The sequence below is a fragment of the Chrysemys picta genome, chromosome 9 (assembly GCF_011386835.1).
Source record: "Chrysemys picta bellii isolate R12L10 chromosome 9, ASM1138683v2, whole genome shotgun sequence".
Taxonomy (NCBI): Eukaryota; Metazoa; Chordata; order Testudines; family Emydidae; genus Chrysemys; species Chrysemys picta.
In genome coordinates, this window is record NC_088799.1 from 49,696,671 (window position 1) to 49,721,700 (window position 25,030).

The following is a 25,030-nucleotide window of genomic DNA, read 5'->3' on the forward strand; positions in this document are numbered from 1 at the left end:
TGTGAGTTCAATCCTTGAGGGGACCATTTAGGGATTTGGTGCAAAAATCTGTCTGGGGATTGGTCCTGCTTTGAGCAGGGGGTTGGACTAGATGATCTCCTGAGGTCCCTTCCAACCCTGATATTCTATGAGAAAGAGCAGTGTGTCCCTAAGCACTACTGTGATAAACAAGATTAATAATAATCTCAACTCCAACCTGTCTCTCACCCATGTAGCCAGGCTCCAAACTGAAGGGACATATAAATGGGAAGTAGCCCGGGGCAGCGGACTTATACTGGCTGCTGGGAGGACCCGGCTGGTGTTAAGTATCGGAGGGGTAGCCGTGTTAGTCTGTATCCACAGAAACAACAAGGAGTCTGGTGGCACTTTAAAGACTAACAGATTTATTTGGGCATAAGCTTTTGTGGGTAAAAAATTCTTCAGATGCATGGAGTGAAAATTACAGATACAGGCATAAATATACTGGAGAATGAAGAGAAGGGAGTTACCTTACAAGTGGAGAACCAGTGTTGACAAGGCCAATTCAGTCAGGGTGGATGTGGTCCACTCCCAATAACTGATATAGGTGTTGCTTCCCACAGGGACGTGGAGCGGGAGGGCCCGGGTCTTCCTACCATACCCCCTTAAGGGACAAGGCCCAGGTTCAGGTGGAGAGCTGAAGATTCCTGGCTTAGTGTCAGGAACAGTCACCTCTACTACTCTAAGGGCTGGTCTACACTGGGCGGGGGGGCGATCTAAGATACGCAACTTCAGCTACGCGAATAGCGTAGCTGAAGTCGAAATATCTAAGATCAAATTACCTGGGGTCCACACGGCGCAGGATCGACGGCAGCAGCTTCCCTGTCAACTGCACTACCGCCACTCGCTCTGGTGGAGTTCCGGAGTCGACGGAGAGCGCATTTGGGGATCGATATAGCGCGTCTTAATGAGACGCAATATATCGATCCCGGATAAATAGATTGCTACCTGCCGATATGGCAGGTAGTGAAGACGTACCCTAACAGAGAGCAAGGGGCTGGAAGTCAGGTGTGCTAACTGCTCCACCACCTGGCCCTCCAAGCACCCATCACACTATCTACGGTACTTTATGTATGACCATCAGCAATTAACAAAGGGCTACATTGCTAATGGCTCTGAAAGCTGAAATCAGATAAGATAATAAAACCAATTTTGCCATGATGCAGGGAAACAGACTAGATGACTCACTAAAGGTTCTTTTCAAAGAATATAATTATACGTAGCTGGATATCAAACCTTTCTAATTCAGCCATTTCATCTTCTATGGGATGAATGCACATTAACAAGTTTTTGTATTAGCCCCTTTGTCATATCAGGTGCTGTGGTGAAAAACAAGACCTCAGGCTTTGTCCTGTGTTGCATCCCTACTCCCATGATATCAACTATGTACCATTTATCTCCTCTACCAGCAGAGCTCTGGACACAGGAGCACCAAATTCAGCCACTGCTGGACAGATTAAATAGAAGGACATAATGAAACACTACTATAATTTGTAAGCAGGGGAAGGGGGAACAAAAACCCACACATATAGTACAAAGTGTGATATTTTATGCACATTCAGTTATTCTTCTGAACATACCGTGTAGAATAAATGCATAGAAGCAGAGAGAAAGTGCCTCTGAGGAAGAGGCATTAAATGTGCTCTAAGCACTTCTGTGCCTGCGGTGCACATATGATCAGCAGTTATAACATACTGAGTGTGCCCAGAAGTGAGGTAAACAAGGAGTTAATTTGCACTGGGGAGAGATTTGGGGGGTTTTATGTAAGCAAGTGTTTGTCACAGGGTACTCCTTCTGCCAAGCCTAGGGAAATCAGTCACTTGAGGCTGATACGAAGGGGCAATTCTACCCTCCATTCCCTGTCTTTCCTATCATAGCCCAACATAGAACTGATTTTCCCAGGGAATAACTGACACTCTGCTAGTACATAATATTTCCTTTCTCCTCACACAACTTGTAGCTTTCATAAATGGGATTATGCTTTTTTTTTTTTAAAGACTTCTGGCAAGAAAAACCATGTTTACTGAAAGCAGGACAAAGGCCAAGAGCAACACCTAACTCTCCGCTAGCCTCCCACTCCTGTCAGGTCCAGACAACATACTTGCTCCCATGACAGATGCTACAGGCCCAATGTACACAAAGTTAGTCACATGTATCCTTTATTAAAATGTGTTTCCAAAAATACATTACTTACAATGAAGGGTCCTAGAATAAGTAATTATAATAATACACAAGAACATCAGAGTTGAAAAACGAACATAAAAGGAATAGAAGTGGCCAGTTATATTTACACATGTATTTCATTACCATGACAGTATATCCATTCAGTTAACAATGTTGTGAAAATTCACTGTACACATTCCTACAACTTTAACCCTTTCAACATATGCCTATCTAATATATGTCTGTATTTGGCAAAGTTTATATAATGAGAAATACTTTCAGAGAGTTCATAAGGGTGCATGTGGTTGACTGATTGTAGATATATTGGAATGTATATGGTGAATTTTCACTTCACTATTGTTAACTAAATGTATGCCCTGCAAGGTAAGAGAATACTTATGAAGATGACCGTAACATGCTATTCCTATTTCTTTATGCATAGGGTTTACTTAATTGTTAATTACTAAATGATCTTGCCCTGTATTTTATAAACAGCTTTTATATTATTTCTAGTAGCAATTTCAACTAAGTTAGTTAAGCTTTTTGAGTGTGAACTTCATTCAATTTTTTAAAAAGCAGATTAGAAACCTTGAAGGTTAACTACGCTGCCTCTTAAAAAAAAAAAAAAAAAAAAGTGCCAATAACAAAATTTTTCTCTGTCAAACACTTGGTATTCACAAGATGGACGCTCCTCTTCTCAGACTTTAGGAGGTTCAGAGCAGAAGGGTTTCCCTTCTGCATACTACTTAACATACACAGAAAGGGAAGAATGGAAGCTGTGCAAAAGTTTAGCTGTCCTCCTGTGAATCTACTAAGATGTGCAACAACTTTGCTGCATGTCTTGCACAACTGTGTATCTAAGGAGGTGCACTGGAGGATTCACAGATGCATAATTTAAGACCACAAAGGACTACTACGCACTATGGTAATATAAATAAGAATAATCTAGCCTAGCTCCTGTATATCACATTTCATGCTGTTACCCAACCAAGCCCAATGACTTGTGCTTTGCTAATGCATATCTTCCCCAAAGACAACCAGTCTTGATTTGAAGATATCAAGAAGTGGAGAATCCCCCATTTCATGGGGTAGTTTGTTCCAGTGGTTAATCATCCTCACTATTAAAAAAGTGTGCCTTATTTCCAGTTTGAATTTGTCAGGCTTCAGCTTCCAGCCATTGGTTCTTGTTCTGCTTTTCTCTGCAAGATTAAAGAGCCCATTAGTACCTGGTATTTTCTCCTTGAGAAGGTACCTGTGACACTGCACTCCATATGTTTTAGGGAAATATGCTTATGAGTGTAAATATGATGTAACTGGAATATGCTTTATGCAAAAGGTCTCTTGTAAGGTATCGTTACAAGGATTCTAACCTACTGAATATATTCCTCCTATTTGTATGCATGTAACATTCTTGTATCTGAAGCTAGAAATATAAAATATAACACTGAGGTCTTATTGTAATTATGCAAAGTGTGGGCAATTAATGGTGGTTTAGAATCTTGATGGCTCTCATTTACTAGGACAATTGATTGTAGATAGTTTAACTACCTGCAACCTTCCTGGGTTCCTGCAAGCCAGCCCTGGAAGAATGGAGGCTGGGGGTCACACAGGACATGTGAATATGTCACCTGATACTGGAATCCATCTTAAACCTGGTGCTTTTCCATTTAGAAGGAGGGGTGGGGACCCAGAGAGACAAAAGATTCCTGCCTTGGGCCAAATCTATAAAAAGGGGTGAAACAGGACAGTGGGGTCTGCCAGTGACTTGATAACAGTGAAAACCGCTAGTTTTCACCTAAGATGTCTGCTAAAACTAACAAGGATTGTACCAGGTTAAAGAATTGGGCCCAGATTAGGAAGAAGTCTAGTCTGTGAAAGAAGCTTATTGGAACATCTCTGAGAGTGAGATATTATCTGTAATCAGTTTCTTAATGTATTAGGCTTAGACTTGTGTGTTTTCGCTTTATTTTGCTTGGGGACTTACTTTGTTCTGTCTGTTATTACTTAAACCACTTAAATCCTACTTTTTATACTTAATAAAATCACTTTTGTTTATTAATTAACCCAGAGTAAGTGATTAATACCTGGGGGAGCAAACAGCTGTGCATCTCTCTCTATCAGTGTTATAGAGGGCGGACAATTTATGAGTTTACCCTGTATAAACTTTATACAGAGTAAAACGGATTTATTTGAGGTTTGGAGCCTATTGGGAACTGGGTGTCTGAGTGTTGGAGATAGATGACCTGCTAAGCAGTTTTTGGTTAAAGTCTGCAGCTTTGGGGGTGCGGACCAGACCTGGGTCTGTGTTGCAGCAGGCTAGCGTGTCTGGCTCAACAAGGCAGGGTTCTGGAGGAAAATGTGCTCAGAGGTAATTCCAGCACGCTGGAGGGTTCTCTGCAAATTGAGGTCTTTAAACCATGATTTGAGGACTTCAATAACTCAGGCATAGGTTAGGAGTTTGTTACAGGAGTGGGTGGGTGAGATTCTGTGGCCTGCATTGTGCAGGAGGTCAGACTAGGTGATCATAATGGTCCTTTCTGACCTTAAAGTCTAGGAGTCTATTCGCATCAAATGGGCAAATACTTTTGGGTCGATCAAACCTCATTTTTCATCAAATGAACTATTAGCCCAGAAAAGTTCACCCAGCTCTATTTAAAATGGCCTGGAAGAGGCTTAGGTGGCTGGAAAGATTGGGTAGGAGACATGGTAACTTTATTCTTTAGCTCCCTGCTTCTAGCGGAGGGCAACAAAAATGATTAGGGGGCTGGAGCACATGATTTATGAGGAGAGGCTGAGGGAACTGGGGTTATTTAGTCTGCAGAGGAGAAGAGTGAGGAGGGATTTGATAGCAGCCTTCAACTATCTGAAGGGGGGTTCCAAAGAGGGTGGAGATAGGCTGTTCTCAGTGGTGGCAGATGACAGAAAAGGAAGCAATGGTCTCAAGTTGCAGTGGGGGAGGTCTAGGTTGGATGTTAGGAAACACTATTTCACTAGGAGGGTGGTGAAGCACTGGAATGGGTTACCTAGCGAGGTGGTGGAATCTTCATCCTTAGAGGTTTATAAAACCTGGCTTGACAAAGCCCTGGCTGGGATGATTTAGTTGGGGTTGGTCCTGCTTTGAGCAGGGGTTTGAACTAGATGACCTCCTGAGGTCCCTTCCAACCCTGATATTCTATGATTCTATACGTCAGGTGACAGTCCCAAGGGGGTCTCTGTAACCGAACCCATCACAGTACCTGTCATAAACATACAGCTCAGGGTAGCATAAAATCCCTCCTTTACCTGTAAGGGGTTAAGAAGCTCAAATAACCTGGTTGGCACCTGACCAAAAGGACCAATAAGGAAAGAAGATACTTTCAAATCTCGGGGGTGGGGGGAGGCTTTGTTTGTGCTTGTTCCCTCTTGAGATAAAGAGAGAGACCAAGCAGGTAATCCAGCTCCTACTAAAATGATACATCTAAAATTCCAGAAATTGTAAGTAATAGCAAGGAAATGAGTTATATTATCTTTTGTTTTAGCTTGTGAATTTTCCCTATGCTAAGAAGGTTTATTCCTTTTTTGTAACTTTAAAATTAAGCCTAGAGGGGAATCCTCTGTGTTTTAAATCTTTTTATTACCCTGTAAAATTACCTTCCATTCTGATTTTACAGAGGTGCTTCTTTTACTTTTTTTTTTTTTATAATAAAGTTCTTCTTTTAAGAACCTGATTGGTTTTTAGTGTCCTAAAAACTCAAGGGTCTGGTCTGTGCTCACCTTGTTAGCCTATTTGGTTGGTATATTATTCTCAAGCCTCCCCAGGAAAGGGGGTGTAAGGACTTGGGGGAGATATTTTGGGGGGATAGGGCTCCAAGTGGCCCCTCCCTCAATGTTTGTTTAAATCGCTTGGTGGTGGCAGCAATACGGTCCAAGGACAAGGAAAGGAATTTGTGCCTTGGTGAAATGTTTAACCTAAGCTGGTGGAATATAAGTTTAGGGGTCTTTCATGCGGGTCCCCACATCTGTACCCCAAAGTTCAGAGTGGGGAGGGAACCCAGACAGTACCTATACACTGTTATCAAGTCACTGCTCAATCTTCTTTCTGATAAACCAAAGCGATTGAGCTCGTTCAGTCTCACTGTAAGACATCTTCTCCAGTGCTCAAATCATTTCTGTAACTCTTTTCTGCAGTGTCTCCATTTTATCAACATTCCTTTTCAAATGTGAACACTCTCTATGGAATCCCAGTATCAGTTGCAGAGCTATTCTCTTGTGGATAAGAAGATCTGGCTCCAATTTTTGTCAGGATGATTTTCTGACAAAAAAAGACCCTTTTTGCAAAATGGATATTTTCCATTTTGCTGAAAATTTTTTCCATGGAGGTCAATTAAAATGACAGCACTCTGCTGCAGGCAGTAAATGAAATTGACAGATGGCTGCCAAGGCTCTGGGGCCAAAAAGGCACAGAGCCAGGGCACTCAGCCTCCCTGCCTAGCTCTACGGAGTTGGACAGGCACAGAGCTGGGGTGCTCAGCTCCTGTGGCTCCAGGGTTGGAAGGAAGGCGGGAGGCTGAGCACGCTAGCTCTCTGGCTCTCAGGCAGCCAGGCAGGAAGGCTCCTGTCAATTAAGTAAAACTGACAAGAACATGCCAGGCGGGCAGCTGGGAAATTCCATTTTGGTTCTCCCAAAATGAAATTTTCCATGAATTTGTTTCCAGCAAAATAATTTGATTTTTTGGTGTCTCATCCTAGTTCAGGACAAATTCCTCCCACCCACCCCCCCAAAAAAACACACACACACGCAAAAAAAAACCAAAAAAAACCACCTGTAAAGTATTTTTCAGGCATTTCTATTTTCTGACCAGCTCTTCTCTTAAAGCTCAGCAAGGAGAAATAGCAAAAAGTCCCCTTTGCTGCAAAGTTCCTGAGCTGCACAGACGACAGGAATCTAGAGTTCCTGAGCTGAAAGAGAAAGGGGCACTCAGACATCTGATATTTAAAAGGCACTGTAGGAAAGACATCTGCCCATCTCAGTTCTGCTGCAGGGTGTAGTCTCTGTTGTTGTCCTGCAAAGTTCCTGAGCTCTGCACAAGGGAAGAGCCTCTGATACTTTGGAGGAAAGCAGTTACAGAGCCTCCTCCCTCCAGAAAAGCCCAGGTTCCTCTTCCACCCTGTACATTTTAAGAGGCTAAGTACACTTTCCCCTGAACACTCAGGAAAGCAGCAGCAGCTACAGAACCAGGCCAGTGAGGGGGAAGTGCTGCATCTGAGCAACTTCTACTGACTTCTGTGGGAGTTTGTTGGTGTAAGGGGACTGTTGCCTCCTTACTACCACTCGGGGGGGTGTTTTGGTTGGCTAGCTCCCAGCACTAAAAGGGGAGGGGTCGATAGAAAATCAGGACCCTGAGACTGACAGTCCCCAGGATCAATGGCGAGAGGCCAATGCTCCAGGTCAGCCTGATTGACAGGGCAGGCAGGCTAATCAGCATGACAGGAGGCCAGGGTGGGCCCCATCCTCCATGTGAGCTGGAATTGCCTGGGTCAGACTTAGTGGGGCCGAGCTAAGGAGAAAGCAGGGGCCCAAGCTGAGCTGGAGAGCAGAACTGTGCCAGATCCAGAGGGGCCAGAGGCGCAGCCACAGAGCCAGAGACGCCGCCCAGGGAGAGCAGATCCTGTGCTGGGAGCAGAGCTGCAACCACAGAGCCAGAGACGCCGCCCAGGGAGAGCAGATCCTGTGCTGGGAGCAGAGCTGCAGCCACAGAGCCAGGTGTGGTGAGCAACTGGGGCCAGCCAAGGGGGGACCTTGGGCAAAGGGCCCAGCACAGAAAGACACCCCTAGCCAAGGGCCCTTGCAGGCCAGACCGGGAAGGGGACCATAACCTGACAGGGAGCTGACGCTGGGAAGAAGGGTCCCACCACTCAAAGCCCGGAGGTGTGTGGCCACCACCATTGCAAGTGTCCAACCCGCAGCATACCTGCAGCATAGCCAGGGCCTGAGAAGGAGGCCTGGGACCTACAAGGAACAGACTGTGAACTGCCCTGACGTTCCAGAGACATTGTTTGTAATGTTCCCTGCCACAGAGCAGGGTGATGTGTTTTCCTTTAACTTTTCCCATTTTTTCTTATTTGTTTTTAATTAATTGTTAATTAAACAACTTGTATTTGCTTTAAATTGTATGAAATGATCAGTGGGTCAGGGAGGTGCCCAGTGCAAAGAGAGTACCCCGGAGTGGGGACACCCTAGCCCCTGTCCTGGGTGACCACAGCAGGGTTGGGGGTCGAGACCCCCAGGAATTCTGGGCCCAGCCTTGTCGGGGTTTACAAGGACTCTGCCAGACAGAAGAGTGGAAGGGGAGACCTCAAGGGCAGGGAGGCCTCTGGGTAAAGGAAGTGGGAGTGAGGACTCAGATCCTTTCGCTAGCCCATTTCACCGGGGTAGTGCAGAAGCCAGGAAAGTTCCCCACAATAGCGGGACCATTCCCCCGCTTACATTCGTATGCAGGAGCTGCAAAATTGGGCCTGGAGAAGCCCTGCTTCTGCCCAATACACTACCTTCCAAGCCTCTGATTGGTTACATTTCTTTCTCATACTCACCTCTAAAACTGATATATTTATTAATTTGAGAGAAAATGTTTCATCTGTAGACTTCTCTGACAATCCTGGAATCTTATTATATAGATTATATATATTCCAAATATTTATCTGTCAATCTGAAGCCTAGAAAACCTGAGTCAATATGAGGCAAAGGAAACAGCTACAAGCATGGTTAAGGGTTCTTCTTTTTTAGAATATCATCTGGTTGAATCATCATTAGGACTCACAGTCTGTTACCACCCAATTAAGTTCTCATCTATTTTCGGCTTTACAAATCGTACCCTTAGGACGACCTGTGCTTTCACCTAGTACAGAATAAAAAGATCTAGGCCCCTTCGACATAAAATATAAATATCAATAATTCCCTTCATTTTTTACTAAATTGCACAAATTCCATCCCATCTAATTGCCCCAACCAACAAACCCAAAGTCAGAAGTTGAAACAATCACCCTTTCCCAATCATTTAACCCTGATGACTCAACAACCTTTACAGGCACTCAGGAAAAGAGATGTGCTTTATAGTGTGCCCCACAAGCCATCAAGTTCAGGCTGTTTTGAACCTAGGAGGGGGAACAAGTTCCAAAGCCACAGGGACCCCAAAGAGAATGCTCTCCCAAGAGCACTCATTAATATGGTAAACACAGTAATAATTTTATTTTAAACTAATGTATGCACAAGATCAGTTTAGATCTACATCAACCAACAGATCTGTGTGTTTCAACAAAAACATTTGCAGATTAAGGGAATAAAAAAAAAGTTGGCCATCAAAATTAGAACCTCAAAAAGTAGACCTTTTAAAATTCCTTCAAAGTCCTAAACATATTTAATTTCCAGAATATTATGCATTCTAAAAGTGGGTGGTATTATTTTGGATATGAAACACAATTATTTTCATCCCTAACAAAGAAAACTGAAACTTCACTTTGAAAATCTCAGAGAAAAATTTAGTTGATGATGATACTCAAGTTCTTGTGCTTCTTTAAACCAGATTGGGCTCCCTCCTGCTTTACGCAGACTCCCAAAAACGTATGTGTGCCATAGGTGCCGGAACTAGGGTGGCGGGGGTGTGTGTGTGTGTGTGCTGCAGCACCTCATGACTTAAAGTGGTTTCCATCATATACAAGGTTTACAGTTTGTTTCAATGGCTCTCAGAATTTGTTCCAGCACCCCGAGGTGTGCTCCTGTTTCTTTGTATCAAAATGCTGAAGGACTGTACACATTTGAGTTAATTTCATGGATGATTATAGTACCTGTGATTAGATGTTCGGCTACGTGTGTGTGTTCTCCCTGTGTGCTGCCCCAGCTCTGTGCAGACAGCCGGCATGGCAGACCTCAAGCGAATCACCCAATGACCACAAGATCCATTAAGGTATGAAGGCACCAGGCCAGGTTTATTGTCAACAAAGCACGGTAATAGCACCTGGCAGACTCTACGAGGATACTAAGACATCAAGGGAGGCGGGTATCATAGGCTGGAGGAGGCTGAGCCTACCCAAACAGCCACGTGTGGCCTTGCCCACACTCCGCCCCAAGTTCCCCTCCTGCTTCCCGTTCTGCAGGCAACTCTTCCTGTGTGCCATGCCCCAGCTGGGGTTGGCACTGGGGCTGCGCTGCACTGCCCGCCCTCCCGGCGCTGCAGGACTGGGGAGGCTTGGACCACGTTGCTGGGCCTCCCGGCACTCCAGGGCTGAGGCCGTGCCTCCCGGCACTCTGGGGGTGGAGCCGTGCTGCCCGGCCTCCCAGCACTGGGCCATGCTGCCCAGCCTCCCAGCACTGCGGGGATGAGGGCACTAGCCTGGGGTGGGGGCCAGCCAGCGGTTGCAGTGGGGGGACTCTGGGCTCTGTCAGGGCACACAGAAGGGGCAGAGTCTTGGGCAGAAGGAGCGGGGCAGGAGCTAGCCTCCCCAAGCCAGCGGTTCACACGCTGCCCATGTAAGACATATATGCCCATGACAACGGACGCAGCTCAGTGAATGGTGACACTTTCCATTCCCCCCTCGGCTGGACAAAGATACTCCCCCGAGATACATCTTTATACCCTGATACAAACAAGTTACGTACTGCCTCTGACATCGTTACTGCGCCTGACGTGGCTAGTTATCACCCACCACCTTGTACATGTTGGTTCGATTAAAACATCTTTATTGCGTACAGTACTGACCTTATCTTTTAAAAGGGGTCAGTGTGTTCCTGTTATCCTTGGGGAACGTTTTTGTACCATCCTTGGTATCAGGATAGTGTAGTACCACTTGATATCGGGGATGTGTTTGCGTGAGTACGCTATGCTTAGTACTTCTTAGGAATGTGCATTTCTGCACTATCAGTCCTGTTTTGCCAGATTCTGTGAGCAGGACCTGCCTCATACCAGGCCTCTGATACAAGGGCTTATGTCTCAGGTAGGGTGACCAGATGTTCTGATTTTATAGGGACAGTCCCAATATTTAGGGCTTTTTCTTATATAAGCTCCTATTACCCCCCACCCCGGTCCGGATTTTTCACATTTGCTGTCTGGTTTCAGAGTAGCAGCCGTGTTAGTCTGTATCCGCAAAAAGAACAGGAGTACTTGTGGCACCTTAGAGACTAACACATTTATTAGAGCATAAGCTTTCGTGGACTACAGCCCACGTCTTCGGATGCATATAGAGTGGAATAAATGTTGAGGAGATATATATATACACACATACAGAGAGCATGAACAAGTGGGAATTGTCTTCCCAACTCTGAGAGGCCAATTAAGTAAGAGAAAGAAAAAAAAAACTTTTGAAGTGATAATCGAGATAGCCCAGTACAGACAGTTTGATAAGAAGTGTGAGAATACTTACAAGGGGAGATAGATTCTATGTTTATAATGGCTCAGCCATTCCCAGTCCTTATTCAATCCTGAGTTGATTGTATCTAGTTTGCATATCAATTCCAGCTCAGCAGTCTCTCCTTGGAGTCTGTTTTTGAAGTTCTCTAATGTGCCACAAGTACTCCTGTTCTACTTGCTGTCTGGTCACCCTAGTCTCAGGCTCTCTTCCTACTACAGTACCCACATGGGGAACTTTTTTTTTTTAAATAATTCAATTGACTTTTACTGCATTATAAAGTAAGCAGGTTAATGTTTAGACAAACAACCAGCTAATTCTGCAGCATTGCCAAATTCGCATCCAGTGCCAGGATTCTGTTAAGACAGGGCCAGAGTACAGTGTCAGGGTATCTCTGCATGCCCATGCACCCACCCGGGTATGTGTGTCCGAACGGGGCACACCCCGCACGGCGCTACTGGGGTTCGGACGCCGAACCCCGGCCTGTCCCTGCTGCGGCCGGAGCTGTGCGGCGGGAGGTGCTGGAGCCCAGCCACAGGCGAGGTCGACGGGCGGGCAGAGATGCCAGCTTTGCCCTCCACCGCACAGGCTCAGCAGGAAACAAGGGGTGCCCCGCTGCCCTTCCCGGCGCTGCAGCGCGCCCCCGCACCCCCAGGAGCGGCTGACGGGCTCCCGCACTAAGGGGGCAGTGAGTGCAGGCTCCCCGAGTGCGAAGGGGAGGGGGCCGGGGAGCGCCCGAGCTCCCCCAGTGCGGGGCGGGGGACAGGAAGCCCCGGCTGTTACCTCAGCGTGTTGAGCGGGGGGTTGTTCAGGCGGATCACCGCCACAGCCGCGGCCCCGCGTGCATACTGCTGCGCCATCCCCGCTGCGAGCGGCCTGGACTGTGTCCGGGGCGGGGCGGGGCGATCCGGCGTCCCCTGGCGGCTGCGGCAAAGCGCCGGAGAGCGCCCGTGTGCTGCCAGCGACCGGTGTAGCCCCACAAAATGCTCTGCTCCCGTTTTGCTATTTTGGGTGTACTGAGCATGCTCAGTCCAACTGAGCATGCTCAGTAACCTTCGTTGTAGCCACTGCCCTCTCTCTGCCCTTACTTCTGCTAACGATTTGCTCCCTCCTCTTTGGGGGGGTTTAAAAGTATTAAGGGGGCAAATCGCAGCGGGGGGGCTGTCAGGGTCTGAGCAGGGGGCAGAATTGTACTGGCCTGGGGGGTTCAAGCTACTGTAGCTAGTGGCAGAAGAGGGGCTGAAGGGCAAAAATCGGTGGTGGGGGGTGAGAGCCGGGGTTAAGCGGGGGAGGGGTGACACTGCCAGACCCCGTGCGGGTACAAAACCCCCGTTTAGGGAGGGGGAGGGGGGGGAACAGTGACCCCGTGGGATGAGCCACACACTGTGCTCGCTAATCTAGGGGTGTGGGGGGGGCAGAGGCTGTTTTTGTTGTTCTCACAGGGACGCTGCATGTCAGCCTCGGAGCAGGGGGCGGGTTCCTGGGGCTGGGGTCTTAAAGGCACAGGCCTCCAATTCCTAGCCTGTCAAAGCTTAATCAACGCAGCTCCTCTCTATCCTATACAAGTGTTGCAGGGCCAGGGCCGCCCAGACGGGGGGGGCCAAGTGGGGCAATTTTCTGCAGGGGCCCCCACAAATATGTCGGAGGCTGCCCCCGCCTTCGTCTTCCCCCGGTGTCTCAGCGTGCCGCGTCCGGGAGCGGCCCTGGCGCACTGCAGCGCGGTGGCTCCAACGCGGTCCGGGGCCGCTCCTGGTCGCAGCACACTGAGGCTCCAGGAGAGGGGGTAAGCGCCATGGTAAGGTGTGGGCCCCCCCCCGACCCCATCCTAACCATCACCATCACCCAGCAACAGCCCATTATGTAATTGCAAATGTATACATCCCATTAAAGCATTGAATGTTTTTAAATAATGTATTTCGTGTATTTTCAAATTATTACAAATTAATTTTTGAATGTATGTCACTGGTTATTTTTTACATTTCAAAATACATGTTACTATAGTATTGCAACTGTTTTTATGGAAGGGGCCCCCAAAATTTCTTTGACCCAGGCCCCCTGAATCCTCTGGGCAGCCCTGTACACGGCTACGTTACTGATCCAGCCAGGAGACTGAATGCGGTGAAATATTGTACAGACACCCCCTCCCTCCAACTCTGCCTCTCACATTTTGAATATGTAAAAGTGTCTTCTATCAGTTTCTATGCCTATATGAAATCACTGCAGTTCATTTCTCTTATATAACGTGCTGAGTTGCTAACTCCCTCCCAGAGCCTGCACCCCAAAAAGGGATGGATTAACTTTTTGTGGGCCTGGTGCTAAACATATTTGTGGTCCCCCAGGGGGGAAATGGGGACATGGGGCATGGGGGGCAGAGTCCTCAGAGCGACGGGCTGGCCGGGGGCAATGGGAGATGGGTCATGGCACGGCAGGAACAATCCTGCTCCACCTAGCCCAGTACAATGGCACTGTTTACAAACCGGGAGCTGCCAGACGCACACTGGCCATCCCGGCCCTGTGCTCCCATCATGCTTCTTCCCCTTCGGGGCGGGCCCATGACCCCAAGGGTGATACCAGAGTGGCCCCTTTGGTCGATCTGCTTCCTCCTGGCTAATGTGACAAATTGATCTATTGTAAGATTGAGGCGCGCTGTTTCACGTATTTGTGTGTGAGTCCGTGAAAAGGGAGGTAAGCTTTGGGGGTACGGAGCATGCCCCTGAGCCCAAGGTGAGACCAGAGTGGCCCCTTTCATCGATCTGCTTCCTCCTGGCTAGCATGCCCCTGAGCCCAAGGTCATACCAGAGTGGCCCCTTCCATTTTTTCCACTGGCTTCCGCCTTCCTTATTTCCAATGACTTGTCTGCTCATGCACCTGTCACTGGTCCATGGGGTTGCGAATTAGGAGGGATGGGGTTTGTTGTCAAAAACACTCACGGTCTGCTTCCTCCTGGCTAATGTGCCAAATTGATCTCTATTGGTCAATTGAGGCGCACTGTTTCACGTTTTTGTGTGTGAATACGTGAAAAGACCCCCACAAACCCCCATGCCCAGTGCCCTCCCACAGACCACTCTGAACCCCCCCAGATCCTCTCACTGCCCAGTGCCCCCTAGCTGTAGACCCCCCACAGACCTCCGACAACTGCACAGTGCCCTGCCCCTCCCCGCCCAGAGCCCCCCCGCAGATTCCCTCACTGCCCAGTGCCCCCCACCGCCCCACTGCCACAACTGCACAGTGCCCCACCCAGACCCCTGCACACTTCCCAGTGCCCCAACACACACAGATCTTCCCACCCCTCACTGCACAGCACCCCCCCAGACCCACCTACTCTCCCACACCCTAACCCCCAGCCACAATACCCGGCCCTGATGGGAGGTGACTGTGTCTGCCAGGCTGAGCCGGCAGCGCAGCCACAGCTTGTCCTGGGGCAGGATAACTCCGGCCCTTGGGGGTGCAATCAGCCAGGCTGGCAGTCACGACTGGAACACAGGTATGGAGGGGTATGCGCTGTTTAGGAAAGACCGGGACAAAGGTAAAGGTGGGGGGGGGCATTGTATGTCAATAGTGAAATAAGCTGTAAAGAAATAATAGTCGATGGAATAGATAACACAGAGTCCGTCTGGGCAATACTCACACTGGGTAAAAGGACTACTAGAGCCTCTCCGGGGATAGTGCTTGGGGTGTGCTATAGACTGCCGGGATCGACCCAGGATATGGATAAGGAACTATTTAATGTGTTTAGAGAAGTAAATACTAATAGAAACTGTATAATTATGGGGGACTTTAACTTCCCGGATATAGATTGGGGAACAAACGCTAGTAGCAATAATAGGGCTCAGATGTTCCTAGATGTGCTTGCTGATCAATTCCTTCATCAAGTGGTAGCTGAACCCACGAGGGGGGGGGGCATTTTAGATTTGATTCTGGTAAGTAGTGAGGACCTCGTTGAGGAAGTGGTAGTAGGGGACAATTTGGGCTCCAGTGATCATGAGCTAATTCGGTTTAAACTAAATGGAAGGAGTAACAGAATTAAGTCAAAGACTAGGGTTTATAATTTTAAAAAGGCCAATTTTAACAAATTAAGGGGACTGGTAAGGGAAGTGGATTGGGCAAACATATTAATGGATCTAAAGGCAGAAGAAGCCTGGGATTACTTCAAGTTAAAGATGCATGAGCTGTCAGAGGCCTGTATCCCAAAAAAGGGAAAAAGATTACTAAGCAAGAGATTTAGACTGAGCTGGATGAGCGACCGACTCAAAGGGGCGATTAGGAAAAAACAGAAAGCGTACAAAGACTGGAAGAGGGGAGTGATCAGCAAGGAAACTTACCTTAGTGAAGTCAGAGAATGTAGAGATAGAGTGAGAAAGGCCAAAGGCCGTGTAGAGTTGGACCTAGCGAGGGGAATTAAAAGCAATAGTAAGAGGTTTTACAGCCATATAAATAGGAAGAAAGCAAAGAAAGAAGAAGTGGAACCACTGAAGACTATTGCCAGGGAGGATATTAAAGATAATCTAGGCATGGCGCAATATCTCAATGAATATTTTGCATTGGTGTTTAATGAGGCCAATGAAGGTATTAGGGTTACTAGCACCATTACAGAGGGGCATTCAGGATGGGGGATTACCGTATCCGAGGTAGAAACAAAACTCGAACACCTTAATGGGGCTAAGTCGGGAGGACCGGACGATCTTCATCCGAGAATATTCAAGTAATTGGCGCGGGAAATAGCAGGCCCATTAGCGATAATATTTAATGAATCTGTAAACTCGGGGGTGGTCCCGTTAGACTGGAGAATCGCTAATGTGGTTCCTATTTTCAAGAAAGGGAAAAAAAGTGATCCGGGTAACTATAGGCCTGTTAGTTTAACATCTGTAGTGTGCAAGGTGCTAGAGAAAATTCTGAAAGAGAAACTAGTTGAGGACCTGGAGGTTAATGGCAATTGTGATAAATTACAACATGGTTTTACGAAGGGCAGATCGTGCCAAACGAATCTGAACTCCTTCTTTGAGAAAGTAACGGACTTATTAGATAAGGGAAATGCGGTGGACCTAATATACCTGGATTTCAGTAAAGCGTTTGATACTGTACCCCATGAGGAATTATTGGTTAAACTGAAAAACATGGTGATTTATATGAAAATCCAGAGGTGGATAAGGAATTGGTTAATGGGGAGACTGCAGCGGGTCGTATTGAAGGGTGAACTGTCAGATTGGAGGGAGGTTACTAGTGGAGTGCCTCAAGGTTCAGTTTTGGGACCCATTTTATTCAATCTACTTATAACTGACCTCGGAACCGATTGCAGGGTTTGCACATTAGCCAGGAGGAAGCAGACGGTGAGTGTTTTCAACCACAAACCCCATCCCTCCCGTTTCGCAACCATCCTCCCAGAGGAAGCAGACCGGGAGTGTTTTCCACCACAACCCCATCCCTCCCGTTTTGCAACCATCCCCCCCAGAGGAAGCAGACCGGGAGTGTTTTCCACCACAACCCCATCCCTCCCGTTTTGCAACCATCCCCCCCAGAGGAAGCAGACCGGGAGTGTTTTCCACCACAACCCCATCCCTCCCGTTTCGCAACCATCCTCCCAGAGGAAGCAGACCGGGAGTGTTTTCCACCACAACCCCATCCCTCCCGTTTCGCAACCATCCTCCCAGAGGAAGCAGACCGGGAGTGTTTTCCACCACAACCCCATCCCTCCCGTTTCGCAACCATCCTCCCAGAGGAAGCAGACCGGGAGTGTTTTCCACCACAACCCCATCCCTCCCGTTTCGCAACCATCCTCCCAGAGGAAGCAGACCGGGAGTGTTTTCCACCACAACCCCATCCCTCCCGTTTTGCAACCATCCCCCCCCCCCCCCCAGAGGAAGCAGACCGGGAGCGTTTACCAAACTGCTACGCTGCGTGGCAGAAACCGCTCCCAGTAGCAAAACGGGAGGGGAGCATTTTGTGGGGCTACACCGGCCGCAAGGCACCTCCCGCTCCGGAGCACCCCCCCGCAGGATACAGCCCCCCCCCCAGCACCCCGCCGCAAGGCACGTCCCCCATCCCCCCGCAGCACACAGCACCACAGGGTACATGCCCCCTCCCCAGTTCACACTGCCACTGCTACAACCCCCCAGCATTGAGAGACAGTCACCCCTCCCAGAGCACATCTCCATTATATACCCCCACCCAAAAAACAGCTGCCATTGGGTACAATGCTCCCGCAGAGCACATAATTGCCCCACCCTAAAGCATACCGGCCTCCAGACCGGACAAACGACCCGCCCCAGCACACTGCAACTGGCTCCATCCACCTCCCCAATCCAGAGCACACTGCTATCGGGAACAACCCCTCCCCCACCCAGGAGAGACATGCGCCACTCCATCACGCCATGTATTCCTTGTGTCCCTAGACCTGTGCTGGTAAAGTAGGTGACTGACTCTGTGGAGAAAAGGATTTTTTGTGTATAGAGACCATAAGAACCTGGAATATATACGTAGGGCCAAACTCTTAAACCTGTCACAGCTTCGATGGACGCTGTTTTTCTCACAATTCAATTTCATTATCACCTGTTGCCCGGAATCCAAAAATTGCAAGGCAGACACCCTGTCCAAAAGATATGATTCTAGTCCATGAGGCCCCACCCTCATTCTCAAATTGCTGAACTGTCTTAGTGCAGCTCATCAGCAGGATATACTCTGAAACCTACTTGGGAAGGTGGCAAAACAGTGTAGGTTGGAAAGTATGATTCTTTCATATGGAAATGATACAACTCTTAATTGTGAATATGGCATCTGGACACTATACCAAGAAGGGCACATTAGAAATACATAGATGAGGTACAGATAACCCTCTGGTACAAAGCAACAACACACATTCACCCTGTAAAGAAATAGATACCCAGCATAGAATAACACTGTGCTCTGAATGAGGCAGGGATCCTCCCCTCCCCACCTAGGCACATAGCAGTGAAATACAGACACACATGTATGTATAACAACAAAAAGGGCACAAAATAATGAGATGCAAACCCTTCCCTCTCCCACCACTGGTAAAGAGCAATGAGATACAGAAACTTTGAAGCGTTAGTTATTGGTCATTGGGGGTAACATGCAGAGTAAGGGGGTATGTTGGTGTTTTGGGGCTCCACCAGGTATAGACCAATGAGGCATGGGCACAGAACAATAAACTACAGAATCCTCTGAGGCACAGAATCATGAGATACAGTTCTCCTCCCCAGCACTGCCAAAGAAGATAGACTTCACTCCCCAGACATCATACTATATGGACCTCCTGGTAGAACAGTGAGATAGCAACCTGCACCCTAAAAAGAGCACCATAAGATACAGACCTCTCCTGCTACAGTGCAATGAGCTATGGAAACCACTCCTGAGGTTGAAAGCAATATGATAATATATTCGCACCTCTGGCATAGAGCAATGAGATAGTGACCTCACTTTTCCTCTCAAAAGAACAGACCAGAGATCGGGTACAGGCATAAAGCACTGAAATATTGATCCTCACGTAATCACAAGGCAATGATATCCATACCCCGCCCTCTACTCAGGCCCAATACAATGAGATAAAATCCCTTCAGCTCCTAGAACAAAGTTGTATGATATGGATCCCTCCCTCCCAGCACAGAACCTACCAATATGGACTCCTACCTTAGGCACAGAGATATGAGAGCTGATGCTCTGCATTCCCTACCTTTCCTATCTCCCACTCTACATGCTGCAGGTGTTTTTCAAGTTTAAATAGTTAACAAAAGTCACCAGTTCAAATTAAGCATCTTAGTGGTTGCCAGAATCATAGCTTAATTGTTGCTGTTTTTTTGTTTGTACCCGTTGCTACAGTTGATTTCAAAGTTCTGAAATATTTGAGTGGTTTCAGTGCAGCACCTTCTGGAAAGAGTCAGTATTGCGGTCCTTGCCAAGGTCCCTTCCTGATGTTTTAATGTTTGAAGAAAAGTATGATTCACTAGTGATTTTCAGTTGTGTACACTTGCCTTTAAAAATGCAGAATGACAATGTGTGATTTTGTATGCAGTGAGTTGAAGACATAGGCGCCGACTTCTACTGGCGCTGGTGGGTGCTCGACTCCCCTCTGCCCTCGGCCCCGCCCCGACTCCACCCCTGCCCCCCAAAGTCCCTGCCCCAACTCCGCTCCCTCCCTGCCCCTATTCCAACTCCTTCCCCAAATCCCCGCCCCGGCCCCACCTCTTCCCCGCCTCCTCCCCTGAGCGTGCCACATACCCGCTCTTCCCCCCTCCCTCCCGGAGCTTGCTATGCCGCCAAAGAGCTGTTTGGCGGCAGCAAGCGCTGGGAGGTAGGGTAAGCGGAGGAGCTGGGACGCGGCGTGCTCAGGCGAGGAGGTGGGGCGGGGGGAGGGGAGATTGGCTGCCGGTGGGTGCAGAACACCCACTAATCTTTCCCCGTGGGTGCTCCAGCCCCAGAGCACCCACAGAGTCAGCACCTATGGTTGTAGCCATGTTGGTTCCAGGATATTAAAGAGATAAGGTGGGTGAGGATGTGACAGTGTACCCCATAAGCTTTATGGGGGGGATGCTTATAAATGTATGTATGACATAACTGGAATATGTTTTGTGCTCCCTGTGCCATGTACTATATCTCCGTAAAGGTTATGGTCTACTATATCTATTCATCCTATTTGTACATATATATCATTCTCTACTTAAGGTTAAGAATATGGGCTGTATGCTTGCTTGGTTTCTAAGTAAGCTTTGTGAGGCATTTAGTCAGCTTCTTTAGGAAGGAATTCGCCAGGTTAAGTACCTGATCAGGAAACACTTGGGGAACAATGTATCTTGGAATGCTCCAATCCACATAAGAAGTCTTCCTGGAGACCTGCAAGATACCATGTGGACAATGGCTTTGGCCTGTAAAGACTGAGTCATGCAGGGACATGTGACTTGCCCAGGTGACTCCGGAACTCCATCTTGGAGCTGGACTTTGCATAGGAGGGAGGAGGGGGGTCTCCACCCACAAGAGAGAGTCTATTTAAACCCGTGGGAGACCCCTCCATTTTGTCTTCAGCTGGCTAAGGAAGGAGCCTCTCCACCCCCCCAGGATACTTGAAGGGAACTGGAACAAACGACAGTAACTACAGGGGATGTGAGTGATTGCTGGACCCAGGCTAAAAGGAGATTAGCCTGTAAAAGGGAGCATTCTGGAACTGGTGAGGAACTTATCTGTATTTAGTTTGATTAGATATAGATTTGCGCATTTTATTTTATTTTACTTGGTGACTTACTTTGTTCTGTCTGTTACTACTTGGAACCACTTAAATCCTACTGTCTGTATTTAATAAAATCACTTTTTATTTAGTAACTTACTCAGAGTATGTATTAATACCTGGGGGAGCAAACAACTGTGCATATCTCTCTATCAGTGTTATAGAGGGCGAACAGTTTATGAGTTTGCCCTGCATTAGCTTTATGCAGGGTAAAACAGATTTATCTGGGTTTAGACCCCATTGGGAGTTGGGCATCTGAGTGCTAAGGACAAGCACATTTCTGTGAGCTGTTTTGGGGTAAACTTGTCCCAGAGCTGCAAGTGATTCAGACCCTGGGTCTGTGTTGGATGGTGCTGTTGTGAGTGTGTGTGAGAGAGAGGTAGGGTGGGAGGAGGGGTCTGCTGCTGTATGAACTTACAAGACAGCATGCTGACACACTCTCAGCCCCCCAAAACACACTGTCTCTCCACATACACACAACACACTCCCTGTCACACTCTACCTCCCCCATTTGAAAAGCAGGTTGCAGCCACTTGCACTCTGGGATAGCTACCACAATGCACTGCTCTTTGTGGCGTTGCAAAAGCTGCTAATGTGGCCACACCCGTGCACTTGCACCTGACAGTATAAACACGCAGCAGCGTTTTCCCTGCTGCGGTCTCTGAAGGCTTGTTTAACTTCCAGCGCTTTACATCTGCAAGTGTAGCCAAGCCCTAAGAGAAAAAAGTACATCAGAAGCAGGAAACCTGCCAAACAATCAATGGGGCCACTGGACAATTGAGGTGCTAAAGGAGCACTCAATGAAGACAAGGCCATTGTAGAGAAGGTAAATGAATTCTTCGCATCGGTCTTCACTGAAGAGGATGTGAGGGAGATTCCCACCTGAGCCATCCTTTTTAAGTGACAAATCTGAGGAACTGTCCCAGATTGAGGTGTCAGTAGAGGAAGTTTTGGAACAAACTGATAAATTAAACAGTAATAAGTCACCAGGACCAGATGGTATTTACCCCAAAGTTCTGAAGGAACAGAAATACGAAATTGTAGAACTACTAACTGTGGTATCAGGTTTCAGAGTGGTAGCCATGTTAGTCTGTATCAGCAAAAAGAACTAAGAGTAATTGTGGTACCTTAGAGACTAACAAATTTATTTCAGCATAAGCTTTCGTGGGCTAAAACCCACTTCATCGGATGCATGCAGTAGAAAATACAATAGGAAGATATATATACCCAGAGAACATGAAAAAATGGGTGTTGCCATATTAACTATAACGAGAGTAATCAATTAAGTTGGGCTGTTATCAGCAGGAGAAAAAAAACTTTTGTGGTGATAATCAGGATGGCCCATTTCCAACAGTTGACAAGAAGGTGTGAGTAACAGTAGGGGGAAAAATTAGCATGGGGAAATAGGTTTTACTTTGTGTAATGACCCATCCACTCCCAGTCTTTATTCAAGCCTAAATTAATGGTGTCCAGTTTGCAAATTAATTTCAATTCTGCAGTTTCTTGTTGGAGTCTGTCTTTGAAATTTTTTTGTTGGAGTATTGTGACTTTGAGGTCTGTAATCGAGTGACCAGGGAGGTTGAAATGTTCTCCGACTGGTTTTTGAATGTTATGATTCCTGATGTCAGGTTTGTGTCCATTTATTCTTTTGCGTAGAGACTGTCCAGTTTGGCCAATGTACATGGCAGAGGGATATTGCTGGCAAATGATGGCATATATCACATTGGTAGATGTGCAGGTGAATGAGCCTCTGATAGTGTGGCTGATGTGATTAGGTCCTATGATGGTGTCCCCTGAATAGATATGTGGACAGAGTTGGCAACAGGCTTTGTTGCAAGGATAGGTTCCTGGGTTAGTGTTTTTGTTGTGTGGTGTGTGGTTGCTGGTGAGTATTTGCTTCAGGTTGGGGGGCTGTCTGTAAGCAAGGACTGGCCTGTCTCCTAAGATCTGTAAGAGTGATGGATCGTCCTTCAGGATAGGTTGTAGATCCTTGATGATGCGCTGGAGAGGTTTTAGTTGGGAGCTGAAGGTGACGGCTAGTGGAGTTCTGTTATTTTCTTTGTTGGGCCTGTCCTGTAGTAGGTGACTTCTGGGTACTCTTCTGGCTCTGTCAATCTGTTTCTTCACTTCAGCAGGTGGGTATTGTAGTTGTAAGAATGCTTGATAGAGATCTTGTAGGTGTTTGTCTCTGTCTGAGGGGTTGGAGCAAATGTGGTTGTATCTTAGAGCTTAGCTGTAGACAATGGATCGTGTGGTGTGGTCTGGATGAAAGCTGGAGGCATGTAGGTAAGTATAGTGGTCAGTAGGTTTTCGGTATAGGGTGGTGTTTATGTGACCATCGCTTATTAGCACTGTAGTGTCCAGGAAGTGGATCTCTTGTGTGGTCTGGTCCAGGCTGAGGTTGATGGTGGGATGGAAATTGTTGAAATCATGGTGGAATTCCTCAAGGGCTTCTTTTTCCATGGGTCCATATGATGAAGACGTCATCAATGGAGCGCAAGTAGAGTAGGGGTGTTAGGGGACGAGGGCTGAGGAAACGTTGTTCTAAGTCAGCCATACAAATGTTGGCATACTGTGGGGCCATGCGGGTACCCATAGCAGTGCCGCTGACTTGAAGATATATACTGTCCCCAAATGTGAAATAGTTGTGGGTGAGGATAAAGTCACAAAGTTCAGCCACCAGGTTTGCCGTGACATTATCGGGGATACTGTTCCTGATGGCTTGTAGTCCATCTTTGTGTGGAATGTTGGTGTAGAGGGCTTCTACACCCATAGTGGCCAGGATGGTCCTTGTTCTTTTTCCTAAATTCAGTATTAGGCAAATTGGTTGAAACTATAGTGAGGAACAGAAATATCAGACACATAAATGAACATTATTTGTGGGGGGAGAATCAATATGACTTTTGTAAAGGGAAATCATGCCTCACCAATCTATTAAAATTCTTGGAGGGGTGTGACGCTGGTAGATCAGGTGACAGCTTGTGCCAAGGTTCCTAGGCCTCAACTGAACACTATCAAATGCATAGTTGGAAAACAATCTGACTCACCTGTATGTTAGTATTGTTAAAATAGGTATTAGACTAGACTTGTAACGTGTTTAGACTTTATGTCATGCTTGTAAGTGGCTGCATACATTAATCTCACATATATCATCTGTAACCCATGCTATAAGCTAATACTTACGTGTTTGTTCTGTAACTGTAAAAATGTTTGCTCTGAAACTGCAAATCCAGTGAGGAAAGAATCATCACCAAGTGTGAAATACTGGTTTGCACCTATGATCTATTACTCACAAATGGTAAGCTCATCAGGATGATCCCATCACAGTTGTCTCCAGCACCAGACAACACAGCTTCAACCTCCCTTTGTTATACAAATTTATTTATAGCTTTTGGAGCATAAGCTTTCGTGGGTGAGTACTCACTTCATCAGATAAAAGTCTGTTAGTCTATAAGGTGCCACAGGACTCTTTGTCGCTTTTTACAGATCCAGACTAACACAGCTACCCCTCTGATACTTACAACTTTTTGTTATCTTTTCTTACACATATGTATTAGTCTCTCATTTCCATGTTAAATCTCCTCAACATCAGTTCAAACCAGTCTTTTCTAGCTTTTTAGTTACTTTGTTTTTTTCTTTTTCTCACAAACATGATTACTCTGCAATTTCTTACACATGCACAACACTAACATGATTACTGTTGCATCTGAAGAAGTGAGGTTCTTACCCACGAAAGCTTATGCTCCCAATACTTCTGTTAGTCTCAAAGGTGCCACAGGACCCTCTGTTGATGATTACTGTGCAGTTTCTTACATATATGCAGTTCTGCTTATCCTTACGCTGTTAAATGTTATCAGAATGTAAGAACAGCCATACTGGGTCAGACCAATGATCCATTTAGTCCAGTAGCATGTCTTCTGACAGTGGCCAATGCCTGATGCTTCAGAGGCAATGAACAGAACAGCAATTATCACATGATCCATCCCGTCGTCCAGTCCCAGCATCTGGCAGTCAGAGGCTTAGAGACACCCAGAGCATAGGGTTGCGTCCCTGACCATCTTGGCTAATAGCCACTGATGGACCTATTCTCTATTAACTTAATTTTTTTGGAACCTAATTATACTTTATGCCTTCACAACATCCCCTGGCAATGAGTTCCACAAGTTGACTCTGCATTATGTGAAGAAGTACTTCCTTTTGTTTGTTTTAAACCTGATGCCTATTAATTTCATTGGGTGA

The 25,030-nt window shown here is 46.9% G+C and overlaps 1 protein-coding gene and 1 long non-coding RNA gene across 3 annotated transcripts in view; both read right to left on the reverse strand.

Annotated features, from left to right (window-relative positions):
- The window catches only part of EHHADH (enoyl-CoA hydratase and 3-hydroxyacyl CoA dehydrogenase), a 48,171-nt gene extending 35,431 nt beyond the window's left edge, over nucleotides 1–12,740 (reverse strand). The window contains exon 1 of one of the 2 annotated variants that reach the window (XM_005308654.4): nucleotides 12,343–12,740. In XM_005308654.4, coding sequence (XP_005308711.2) covers nucleotides 12,343–12,602 — 260 coding nt within the window. In that variant the 5' untranslated portion in view covers nucleotides 12,603–12,740. The remainder of the gene's footprint in view (nucleotides 1–12,342) is intronic. The other variant, XM_005308656.4, reaches the window with a different exon arrangement.
- On the reverse strand, nucleotides 2,161–7,120 carry LOC135973339 (uncharacterized). The gene is made up of 2 exons (XR_010590146.1): nucleotides 6,984–7,120; nucleotides 2,161–3,380 (listed from the first exon to the last, which is right to left on the reverse strand). It is a non-coding gene; the product is annotated as an uncharacterized LOC135973339 (long non-coding RNA).
- Nucleotides 12,741–25,030: the final 12,290 nt, after the last annotated feature.